The sequence below is a fragment of the Macrosteles quadrilineatus genome, unplaced genomic scaffold (assembly GCF_028750875.1).
Source record: "Macrosteles quadrilineatus isolate MER2022 unplaced genomic scaffold, UCM_ALF_1.0 Scaffold_1__1_contigs__length_201487025, whole genome shotgun sequence".
Taxonomy (NCBI): domain Eukaryota; kingdom Metazoa; phylum Arthropoda; class Insecta; order Hemiptera; family Cicadellidae; genus Macrosteles; species Macrosteles quadrilineatus.
The window spans coordinates 25631092-25643959 of record NW_026542594.1 but is presented as its reverse complement, the minus strand read 5'-3'; the positions used below and the strand labels follow the sequence as shown (position 1 = coordinate 25643959).

General features: G+C 33.7%; 1 protein-coding gene across 8 annotated transcripts in view; it reads right to left on the bottom strand.

Moving 5' to 3' along the window:
* Nucleotides 1-858: 858 nt before the first annotated feature.
* LOC129005309 (annexin B9-like) overlaps nt 859-12868 on the bottom strand; it is a 78684-nt gene continuing 66674 nt past the window's right edge. For 7 of the 8 annotated variants that reach the window (XM_054434165.1, XM_054434200.1, XM_054434191.1 and 4 more), the window contains 2 exons: nt 9842-10023; nt 859-3645 (listed from right to left, as the gene is read on the bottom strand). In XM_054434165.1, the coding sequence (XP_054290140.1) occupies nt 3589-3645; nt 9842-10023 (239 nt within the window). In that variant the 3' untranslated portion in view covers nt 859-3588. The remainder of the gene's footprint in view (nt 3646-9841; nt 10024-12868) is intronic. The other variant, XM_054434172.1, reaches the window with a different exon arrangement.

Below are 12868 nucleotides of genomic sequence, written 5' to 3'. Positions count from 1 at the left end.
AAAAAAAAACCTCGTGGCATTATTAAAGTGTTTATCAAGTTAAAATAAACTGTAAAATATTCATAAAGATCCAAACTAAGCACTGGATTAACAGAAACTTCTTAATTGTTTCTTTAAGTATTTACAAAATTAGTTTGAAAATGCATGAATTAGTGAAAATTAATTTTCTCCATCCATTGCAAGCTCTGATATTATGTTAAGACCACAAAAAGCACACAAAATCATTGGAAACAAAAATGTTGAGAGCTTGTACAATAATAGAGGCATGTTCAATCCCGAACTATATTTCAATCCATTTAAACCGCCATCTTGAATTGAAATTCAGGCTGCCGAGGTAACCCACTTGAACGGCAATTGAAGGTTTTTATGATTGCCTACAAATCAGCCTTTGAGGTTTGGAGAGTTAAGCAGCAAATATAGATGCAAATTTTGAACCTTCTATTTGTCTGATAGCTAGCATTTTTTCAACGCTCAGTGTTTTGCCTGGACTTGGACTACGTTTTGAGAGGTACCTAAGTAAACTCCTTACGAAACGTATTGTAGTCAAAACACTAGCCTAGGAAAAGTCCATGAACTACACTAAGTCCATGGATACGATTAGTCCATGGATAAAATACCAGTATTTATCCTTTGCAATTATGCACTTTAAAATCACAGCTAGACAGGCAAGGATAAACTCATTCAAACTTTCAAGAGGAAATAATCACAACTGTGCAAGATTACCATCTATGAAGGGAGCTTTAAGTGAATGGCTTACTTGCTTACTTATGTAATGCATAATATTGGGTAAAACTTGCCTCATTTACATTTTCAATAAATTTTTAAACAGACAAAACTTCAGGAAAAAATTTAAAATAGTCTGGTATTACATCAACCAATTTATTCCACTACAACAATATATTATAATATAACAACAACAGATTATCCAATTCTAACTATCTAGACATGTTAAAGATCTTTATCATAAAATATGTAAATACTGACAATGTTACAAAGTCATAATCTTAATTTGTTATTGATAACGAGTAAATATGATATAAGAAGGATAAAGTTGGATAAATATTTTGGCAACAACAGGTATATGAAATGTTTAACATGGAAGCCACATCAGTCTTAACATGCGTGCCAATACAATTACTTCAGTAAGACATCTTAAAATCGTGCAAAACCTTTCATATTGTTAATTGACGACATTATATTCAAAAGGCACTAAAAATGCGTTGACCATAAAACAGCTTTTTATAGTCCAACATCAAGCATTTTATGAGAGAAAATTATGTATAAATTTAAAAGGAGTGATATAAAAATAATAAAAAAAAACTAAATGCATATCAAATCACAATTATTTTTTTTTTAGATAAAAACATTTATATAAGAAGGAAAACAAAATCTGTCACATAAGAGGATAAAAAAACAGATTTAATGTAATCTAAATTTGTTGAATATAGCACCCAACACTTATAGGTTTGTATAAGTGCTACAACTATACGCCCATCCTGATATAATTTGTTCTTACAAGACATTTTCTCTAATGGCAAGTTAATTGCAGATTTTTCTTAAATTACCGGTACTCAGTCATTGGTTGATCATTTACTTTTATCTTTGTTCGGGAAAATAAGTAGAACTAACAATGAATAAATAATAACCTTAAAATAAAATCATAAAAATAGTTTTTTTAGGGCTTAAACTATTTATCTACATTTACTTTGGATTTTAAAAATGGACTAAATGAAAACAGTTCACAGATGCAGGTTCTTGATCAAAACCGATTTCAATAACAAATCTTTCAAAATTAAATTACTACTGCTTTGTTTTTAAAATATATTTCAAATAGCTTTTGTAGTAAAAAAATGAAATTATATATCTATATACTAAATACAAAAAGGATATTGTATAACATACCTTTTTCGCCTGTCCTACTTAATAATTTTTAAGATTTTAGTGTCATTTTAAAGCTTATGATATCTTCAGCTTCAGAGGCAACAAATAAAGGTAAATTCCCTCAGGGCTTATGATTTATTTATAGAGTTCATTTTTAAAGATTCAGTAATGCTGACCATCTTTCTTCGTATAGGTTTTAAAAATATGAATTAATTCAAAGAAATAACAACTGATCCGTCAATTAACTACAGTTAGGTAGTAAACAAGAGACAACACAGTTAATGAAAACGGCTTTTAAATAGCCTAGGCTACTTTTAGTGGTTGATAATTTCAACATAATTAAAGTAGGTAAATAATTATTTATTGTATAATCTACATAACAAATTTAATTTAGGACAATTGTACTGTGTGGTTTTTATTTACTCAATAACTGTAAACAAACATTATTTTTGAAAGGTAAAAGGGTGTTCTATTATCCGTTTTGCATCAGAAACAAGTTTTGAATTTATTAAAATGTGCAATTTTCTCACAGGTCCCCCATGTATCCATATATTCCTATTACTGCAAATACTACAGTATAACATTTGATCGATATCAATTATTATTCTTCACCAATTGGTGCGATAAACTCATTGTTTGAAAAAGATAGTTTTTTCCCTGAGTAAGGAAAGCAGAAACCTAGTTATCAAATACATATTTACTAGTAAAGTATCTTGATGATTGTTAGCAAGTTACATATAAAAATATAAATTAATACCAATACAGTATACAAATTTGTAAAACTTATGACAGTCTTGAGAAATAGTGATGTTCTGATTGATAGATTAAAATATCTTACAGTAAAATAAATGGTAAACAATGTAAAAAATGTTTCTACAAAACAATAACAATAAATATTAAAACACCATAAAATCACATGAATAGTTTTATCGACAAGATTTGAAAATATTTTATTGAATTTTACTGTTTACCTTGACTAATAATAGGTATACAGAAAAGTGAAAGTGCAGTAAAAGTGCTAATATATTAATAAATCAAAAAAAATAATGAAACGTTAACTCTACAGATAGGAGACAAATCATGCATAAAAACATATTTTACTGTCCATACTTTATAGACAGTTAATTTGAAATATGACATTATTACATGCAATCATGCATTCTGGGCTGATCTTAGGTCATTATAAAAATCTACTTGAATTTAAAACAGTCAAATTCTTGTTCATGCAAAGGAAGCTAGACAACTTTACAAACAATAGTAACTATACAACTAACTACTTTTTTTAAATAGGTAAACCTGATAAAATTAAACCATAACCTGTATGATGAAAGTTCATCACTAAACCTACACCTAACAATTAACCTCTTGTAAAGAAAGCATTCTAAAATTACATACTGAGTATAATTTATTGGTATATTTAATTTTGTCAGGGTTTCCAGGACAGTAGTGGAAAAGTGCAGAGGAGTGCCGTTCCCTTTAGCTGGATGTGTAAATACTTCACAAGATCAATCTTCTTTGACAAAACACTCAAGTAGCTCAAGACAATGGTGGTAACATTCACAGAACTATGATATATATAGTACTCGCCGAAAGAGACATGCTATGGTTATTTGACAAGCGAAAGCAGACATCTTTTGTAGTCGCCTGATGTGTCATCCTGTAACAAAGTTGTCTCTATGAGCTGACAATGTTGGTGATAAGCTGCCTCTAGGCTGCCTTGATGAGGGACAGGAGGGCTTTCTCGGTATAACCGGTTGTGTCCTCCTGAAAACCAAAGTAACTGGTTAACTCTCAAGACACTACAGGAAGAAAAACAGTGGAGTGATAGGAAATGAAGAGACTCAGACCCGGGAATGAACAAAACAAAGGGAGGATATGTAGACACAAGATCATGTATCTCTTTTAAAATAGAGTAAATTTATATTGAAAAAGTTCTATTATATATCGTAGATTTTTTTTATTAAAAAATTAATAACTCTGAACCTACATTTTTTATTTTATCTACCAACCAGGAGATAATTTTTCAATTTTTGTACCATTAGTTTGGAGGTTTAATTTTCTTACATGTAATATAGTTTCATAAATGCACAAGGCATAGACTGTCATAACACCTAATTTAGAAAAGAATGGTTTCACTGATTATTTTTAATTTTAATTTGGAGTGCTTTTTTTTGTTGATGAAGAATTTTGTCTAAAATTTTCTTGGCAGTTCCTCCATAAATTCTATACCAAAGGATATGTGAGAATTTATTAATGCAAAGTATATGGTTTTTTAAGTATCAATATCACACGCCCTTGACATTTGTCACAAGGCATATCTACCTTATGACATTTTACCAATTACATGCTCAACATGCTTATCCCAATTTAGGTTTTGAATGTTTTGATTCAATATCAATCCCAGAAATGGTGTATACTCTACTTGACTCAAGTTTGAATTATCGAGGTAAATATTTGGGTTCAATTTAGATTTTGATTGTTTTGTGGAGAACGATATAAAATTTGAAGTTGTTTTGACAGTAAACAAATGTTTGCCAGTATATATGGTAGGAAAACTACAAGGGGTTGTAGTTTACACAAGGTCAAATCAAATCAAATCAAATCAAAATCCTTTATTTCATATAAAATAGACAATATTTACAAAATGTAATATATGCAATAGAAATAGGTTTTAAAATGTATAACTAAAAATAAACGAAATTAATCCCACATGGGATAACCCGTGCGTGGAGTGAGTCGTATGATGTTTGATTAGAAAGAATTGAGGTTTGATAACAAAAAACAGGTACTTCTAATAATTACTGTGCGGGCTAGACTCCAAAGCGCCAGCGGAGTCATGACATAGTAGATTAGGCCCACTATGTACTTTTAATCTACCATGTAGATAACAACTATCAGTGTCATAATGACCTACCCCACCCCTAACCAACCCGATCGCCCCCCCCCCCCACCCTCCCCCCCACATACACACACACACACACACACACAGCAATGTCACGCACACCTGTATCAGCTGTCAACCTATTGTCTGTATATAGAAACTAATAAACTATTAGCTCCATCCCTACCAATGAGATTAAGCCAGTGAACAATGTGTTTTTTGTACGTTGAAATTGAGTGTCTGTCGTATTCTCGTAAGTCTAGTGGAAGGTTAGAATAAATGATGTGTGCAACGTAATAACAGTTAGTGGTAGAAAATGTCTTTGTAAGTCTGGGTAAGCGTATACCTTGGACTAGTGCACGTCGAGTATTATGGTCATGTTGTGGACGGTCAAAGAGTGTCTCATGGTGTTTGTAAATAAACAGTGAAACTGTTCTGATGAAAAGTTGTCTTACATCAAGCACATTCATTTCAGTGAACAGAGTTTCAGAAGGGTATTGCCTACACCTGCCGAGTGCCGCTTTTATGATTGCCTTTTGTGTTACAACGAGAGGTTGTAGAATATTGCTGTAAGCACAACCCCAGGCAATTATCCCCCCCTCAAGCAGCGACTGTACATAAGCAAAATATGCATTTTGAATTTTATCTTTTTCAAGGAATTGGTGTAGTTGACGAAAAGCAAATATCAACTTTCTTAACTTTTTGTTTAAATATGACACGTGATCTGTCCATGACAATTTCGAATCAAATACAACTCCAAGATATTTATAATTTTGAACTCTATTAATTACTGGACAAATACAGTTATTTCCGGTTTCTCGACCACATGAATGAACTTTGATTTCGTTGCGAAGTGTGTCACTTCGAGCTCTTAAGGAAATTGGAATGAATTTTGTTTTGGTGACGTTTAGCGTTAAAATATTCTGATCAAACCATTTTTTAATTTTCGATACACCTCTTTCGGCATTGGCAAAAGCTGAGTCCCAAGTTTCGCCTTGGAATAAAACTAAGGTGTCATCGGCGAAGAGGTAAAATTCACCTTCAATGTCCAATTTCACAAGATTATTAATGTATATCAAGAATTGTAAAGGCCCTAACATGACCTTGGACCACACCAAAATCTACATTACCAAGATTCCTATCGATTCCATTTATATTTACAAACTGTTTTCTATCATCAAAATAAGATCGGAACCATTTTAGAGCCACGCCTTTAACACCTATCAGTTCTAATTTTTTTTAAAGAAATGATCTCTCAACTGAATCAAAAGCCTTGGCCAAGTCAAAAAATACCAGAATAACACGTCTGCCTCTACTGATGGCCAAATTTATATCTTTATTAACCTCGAACAATGCATCTGTGATGTTTTTTGATTTTCTGAAACCAAACTGGCGGGGTGTCAAAATATCGTGCTGATTAAGGTAATGACAAACTTGATCTTTGATAATTTTTTCTAAAATCTTAGTGAACACACTTAGCAAAGAAATTGGCCTAAAATTTGAGATATTGGTGAATCACCAGACTTGAAGAGGGGAATTACCTTGGCAATTTTGTAGGCATTAGGGAATATACCATTTTGGATACTTGTGTTAGTTATATGTAGCAGTGGTTGTTTAAGTGTCTCCCAGTTGTCTTTGAGTAGTTCAGCTGATACACAATCATACCCTGGAGCTGAGCCACCTCGCAGTCTAGTGATGTAAGTGTACAGTTCCCGTTCAGTGACAGTGTGAAGCGTGAGGATGGAGTCAACAGAGTGGTCAGTGTCATCGACCACAGGTAAACCGCCCGAATCTATATTTTCTGCCAAGTTGGGACCAACGTTGGTGAAGTACTCATTAAATTCGTCGGCTACCTGTAATCTATAGTCATTGTCAACGTTCAGTCTGTTTCCTGTAAATTGTGTAAGTGGGAAAATGTCCTTTTTATTACCTCTACCCGCTAATTCGTTTAAAGTACTCCAGAATGTATTTGGATTATTTTTTGAATGTGAAAGTTTTTCTCTGAAGTAATTGTATTTGGCTAGTTTTGTATCTTGATTTAACTCATTTTTTACTCTTTGAAATTTTGAAATCAATTCCATATTAAAAGGTTGTCTCCTAACTAACTTGCTCAATTTGTCCCTATCCCTTATTTTTCGTACTAAGTCATGGGTGATCCATGGTTTGAGAGGCCTCAGCCTCGGTTTGAGAACAGGTCTTTGTTTTGTGGATTTGTTCACACAATCTTTAATTTTGCCAAAAAGAATGTCTGTAGATGTGTTAACGTCACACGTGTGTGTGACATCTGACCAATCACACTCTTTAATGTTTAAGCTCAAAGATGTTTTGTCAATGTAAGTGTTTGTGTTGTGTGACGTGTCCTTAGTGTAGGGGTTGTGACTTATTTGTAGGCAGATACTGTAGTGATCAGTTATGTCCGTCCTCACCACAGCAGTTTGTAAGGCAGTAAAGCAGTAGGTAGAAATATGGTTTATCTATTAAAAATACTGTTACACTAACACACATAATCAATCAAGTTTAAATAATATTGGTGAACAAGTAAGTAGTATTGTGTTTACATCATACTACACAGAACAGAAACAGGTACTTTTCAATCCATGTTGATAGGCTGGAAAGTTGCCCTTTACCGTGCCTAAACACAGAAAAGTAACATTATGTACTTTTACCGTACACTTAGTCAGCTGATGAAATAAAAAGCTAACTGCAACGGCCTATTTTATTTTCTGTAATATAAAACTATTATAATTTATGTTATGTCCTAAATAAATTGTGTTATGCGTTTAAAATGTACTAACTATTCTGTGTATTATGATGTAAAGTATCTTATGTTACTCGCCCGGTAACCTTAAACGTACGTGCACGAAAATCCTGCACGGTAAAACACCACTTACCGGGCTAAATCAAATCAAATCATCTTTATTCAAACTGTACATACATACATGAATAGAGTCACAGAAATAAGAACTAACAAGTACATTATGTTTCTTATTTTAACATTATTTTATTTACATACATTGCTAAATCTATGCAATACAATCCTTTATTAATGCTGTGTATTTATGAATGTAGTTAAAACATTTTTTACTCTTTTGGTTAGTTAGTCCTACATAACAAAAGGCTAAAGACAAATTTATTAAATTCACTCACCAGTCACTAGATCTTGCAATTTGTATTTTTTTCTTCTTTATCATTGAAATTGTTTTTGTAAATATATACCTACAACCAGCTCTAGTTTGCTGGTAGCAAATAAGCTTGATTATAGGATGGATTAATAGAGCTATAAAAATAAGTCTTCTATAGAATAACAAGTTTTATCTTGAAGATATTTTCTTACTAATTTCCTAAATCCCTTTGTGTGTATATTAGTTTTCAGATTTGATGGTAATTTATTAAGAAATTTACATCCGATTTGTGTTGCTTTCTTTGAGAAAAAAGTGAGGTTATGCCGGGGTATATCTATTTGATCTCTGTTTCTTGTGTTATATACGTGTATATCTTTGCGAAACACATACTTATGAATGTTATTTTTGGCAGAGATAATGCATTCTAAAATATACTGGTCATAGACAGTTAGTATATCTAATTGTGAAAAGTGGTTTCTTACAGATGTTTTAGGTTCCAGGTTTAACATTATTCGCAAAGCCTTTTTTTGAAGTTTAAGTATTTTATCTAGGTTTTGTGCACTAGTGCCCCCATAGATTGCTAGACCATATGACAGATGTGAGTGTATATGAGCAAAATAAATACATTTTAGTGTTTCTAGATTACATAAAAATGACATTCTTTTTAAGGCGTATAATCCTGAAGAAATCTTTTTTACTAAATGAAGAACATGAAGATCTCAATTCAAATGGTTATCCACAATTAAACCTAAGAATTTTGTGAATTTTATTGTCTCTACTTGACTTTGCTCTATTGATATGGACAATTCCGGATTGTCTTTATTTTGCACTGTTGAGAAGAACATTTTATTTGTTTTTCCATGATTTAAAAATAAACTGTTTTCTGAGAAATAGGATTGAAAACATTTTAATTGTTCATTACACACAATTTCAAGATCATTATAAGATTTAGATGATGTTATTAAATTTGAATCGTCAGCATACAGAACTAACTTGCTATTGCTACCATTAAAGCTTTTTAATATAGAGGGCATTCCTTGCACATAGCACAAGAATAACAAAGGCCCAAGAATAGAGCCTTGTGGAACTCCATGTTTGATGTTTATCATTTTTGAGTTATGTTTTAAGATTTTACCAGTTGTTTCAGACACAATCTCAACATACTGTCTTCTATTACAGAGATATGATTCAAACCAATCTATATAACGATTTGTTATACCCAGATTTTGCAATTTATTTAAAAGTATTTTGTGTGATATACTGTCGAAAGCTTTTGTAAGGTCCATAAAAATACCAACTACTTTGTTTCCTTTATCAACTGCGTCAATTATAGTGTCTGTAAAATCCATTAAAGCAGTAGTTATGGACTTGCCTTTTCGAAAACCATGTTGCTCATCATCAAAGAAATCGTTATTTACTAAATGATCCACAACACGGTTGTACATTACTCTTTCATATATTTTAGATATGGAAGTCAACAAGGACACAGGTCGATAATTTTTTACCTCAGTTTTTTCCCCTGTCTTGAAAATTGGAATCACTTTAGCAATTTTTAAACTGTCAGGAAAAACTCCAGTTATTAAAGAGCAGTTAATTATGTGTACAATAGGTTTTAAAATAGATTTTCTGACATATTTAATTAATTTTAGTGGAACCTCGTCATGACCACAAGATAGTTTATTTTTAAAAGATAAAATTATTTTACTTATTTCATTTTCATTTACTGGGCTACAACGAAATGGCTTAACATGAACAACAAATGGCTAGTAACGTAATCTACTATTACTTGATATTCAAGCATCAGTTATTAGATTCTTCTGATAAGTATGCAGGTGATTCAAAACACAATACTAATCCCTCCATCTATTCTAATATAAAATTGAGGTGGTGTCTGTCTGTCTGGGCGGCTGTCACGACTAAAATACTAAACCAATTTAAACTAATGTTAGTTTCATACCTTGATGAAGTCTGCAAGGGTTGTTCCGTACTTTTGATGGAACGCTCGCTTGATATCCTCCAGATCGATCTCAGAGCGGATGGTGATGATACGTATCAGAGCTCGATCCCTGGTGCCCATCCCAGCCATGCTGTCATGGAGCTGCTCTGCGAAGAAACCTGCCTTGTCCTTTACAGACTTGACTGTGAAAACATCCATAGGTTTACAAATGACCACGTTTTATAATTAACTACTAATTAACTACTTATAATTAACTTAAGTTGTACAACTTATAATTTCCATTAGATTTTCATTGGGAGATTAGCTGATTTACTAATCTATATAATTAATACGCTACATGAAACTTTGTCGGTTGAACTCCTCCGCCATTTCTTAACCGATTTTATCCATTGACGTCTCATTGGAAAGAGCGGGTCACGTAGATTTGCAAACTGGCCTTACATTTTTGAAAAAGTCCCTTGGGCTCTGCTCCAGTGGCTTTGAAAGTTCCCATGTTATCCTTATGAAGAACATAATTGTTTACATTTTGGTCAGCTGTTTAATTTAATTGCTGTTATTTATTTTTCAATTCAATGAAACCCATCGAGTACATTTATTTACTATTTGAGTTTGTGTAAACATAACCTCCAAGACGGATTTTGTTAGTATGGTTGTACAGTATCTTAAATTTGTGTATTTATTTGTCGTTGTTTTGTGTAGCTATGACGGATCGTGTTAGCACGATTGTAACATTTATCGTTGTTTTGTGTAGCTATCATTTGTTTATTTGGTGTTTTTTTCTTTCATATGCCTCCGACGTGACGACAACAACACATATAGACAGGAGGCGTAATTGTGATAACGACTGCAGTTCACAGAACAGTGGCGAGTATTAGGCTTAACTCATCACAGTCAGCACCTGACCCTGGACAATCTCAACTATTAGGTTACAAATGCCCCCTAACACTACCCCAAAACGACTTTTCGTTCTCAATTGGCCCTCTATAAATGACCTGTGTTGCCTGTACAGCGAGGCATTTTGAGAAGGAGAAAACCGGCCCGAATGCTTTAGGTTTATCAATAACGAAGATAAACATAGTCTGAGTTACACACCGGTAATCTTTGAGTTGACTCTTTTCAATTTGTTGTAAATATGACTGTTATTCGTTTTGAAATGTCTTCTGTAATACTTTGCAATTGCTCGAATTCAAGCAACATGTACACTAGTAATAATAGTTTCATTGTAGTATGAGTAGCCTCTGGTTTGCAAAGAATAACTAATAATAGTGGTTTAAATGCCTTATTCTGGCAATCCAATTGTTGTATTCCACAACTAGTTTCGACCTGCTAAGAGGTTATCATCAGGTGTGTACAGCGATGATTACTTCACATGAAGGTCGTCAGGATTAAAAGTTTTTTACACATACACATACATGTACACAAACACATAGCATGCACACACATACGGCCGATAAAATGAAACATTAAACACTATGAGCGAACCGGTGTTGGTAATGCGGAAGTTGAGTCTGTAGGATACACAGCTGGTCAGGTATCACACACATTTCCTTATCACTCGCCGGGTGTTGTAGGTGATCGCCGGTTCCATTGTCTCTGCCCTCCCTTCCTCTCTCCCGTATTTATACTGCGGTGTTGTAGGTGATGTTTTAATTAAAATAAAGTTGGTCATTTAAAACATTATACTTGTCTGATTTGACAGCGAGCTCTATACATCTCAATTTTTCCAGGGTGTTAATTTTAAACTTATCTTGTGATGTATGTAAAATTTCCATGAAACTAGATGTTTGGCAAAGGTTATAGTTTGTTTTGAGGTGGTCTTCTTTGATATGTATTCTTTAAAGCGTTAAGAGAAGAACCGGAAGTTTGGCCTATGTAATACTTTTTACATTCTGAGCCGTGACTTGCCCACCAAGCGTCCCACCAATGTCACGCCTCAGTGTTTTTGTATAGTGCGAGTACTGGCTTTGCGCCGGAACTCAGTCGGTTTGGGTCGGGCAGCAATCCTGCAACCCAGAGTCAATGTCCGCCTTCTGTCACATTTTCACCAGAAGGCCGGCGATTGTCGATTTGTCAAGACTTGGTTATCTTCGATGAATATCAGTGTTCATCCTTCAATGTCACTGTTAATTTTGTTCTTCTGTTCGTCGTCAATTCAAGTCATGATTTAAGTGTTTTGCCAGTCGTCAGATGAGTAAGTTGATTGATATTTTGATTTGTTTAGGTTAGAAAGTTTCTGAATTAGTTTTGGCCTTCAGCCACATGTTGAGCAGGCTTTGAGTGGGTTTTGGCTAGTGAAAGACAAGTATTAAGCACCTTCTGTGCATTGGTATTACTTTTAATTACCAATTACTTGTTTTCAAGGCGCTAGACCCATTTCTGAGCCTGGAATTGTTCAGAGTTTCTATGGGCCTTTGGCCAAGCTTTGTGTGGTCTGACCACAAGTTTTTCTGGTTAGTTTTGTAGTTTTTGTTGTTGTCAAGTTTTCAAAGCTTTCCCCGAGACTCTAGGCCAGATATTACCCAAGAAAACTCACTTTGAAACTCACTTTTGTGCGGGCTAGGGTCCGTTTGTTCTGTGTCCCTGTTAACTTACTATTAGGCCTAAGGCCTAGTTTGTGCTCATTTTGGTTTTGTTATTGTGGCCTACAATTTGTTTAATGTAAATTTTGTCCCTTTGTCCCCTGTAAAAGTGTTTTTTTGTTATTTGTAATGTAGGCCATGTCACTCAGCCTAATTTTTTTTAGTTAAGTAATGGCGCCTCCTGGGGGCCAAGCTCGGTCATAATTAGTTAGTATTAGTGCTCTTACATGTCCCCTGCAATTTTCATTAAGTTTGGTTGATAAATGACCGAGTTATTTAAGTTTTAGTTTAGCGCTTTCCTGTTTTCTGAGTGACCGTAGGTAACTGACCCCCTACCTAGCCTCAGGCTAGTTGGTAGGCATGGGTATGTCTTTTAAAAGCTGCGGGCACCTGTGCCACAGCTTTTAAAAGCAATTTGAGCAAATTTGGTTGGTAATAACCGGAGTTA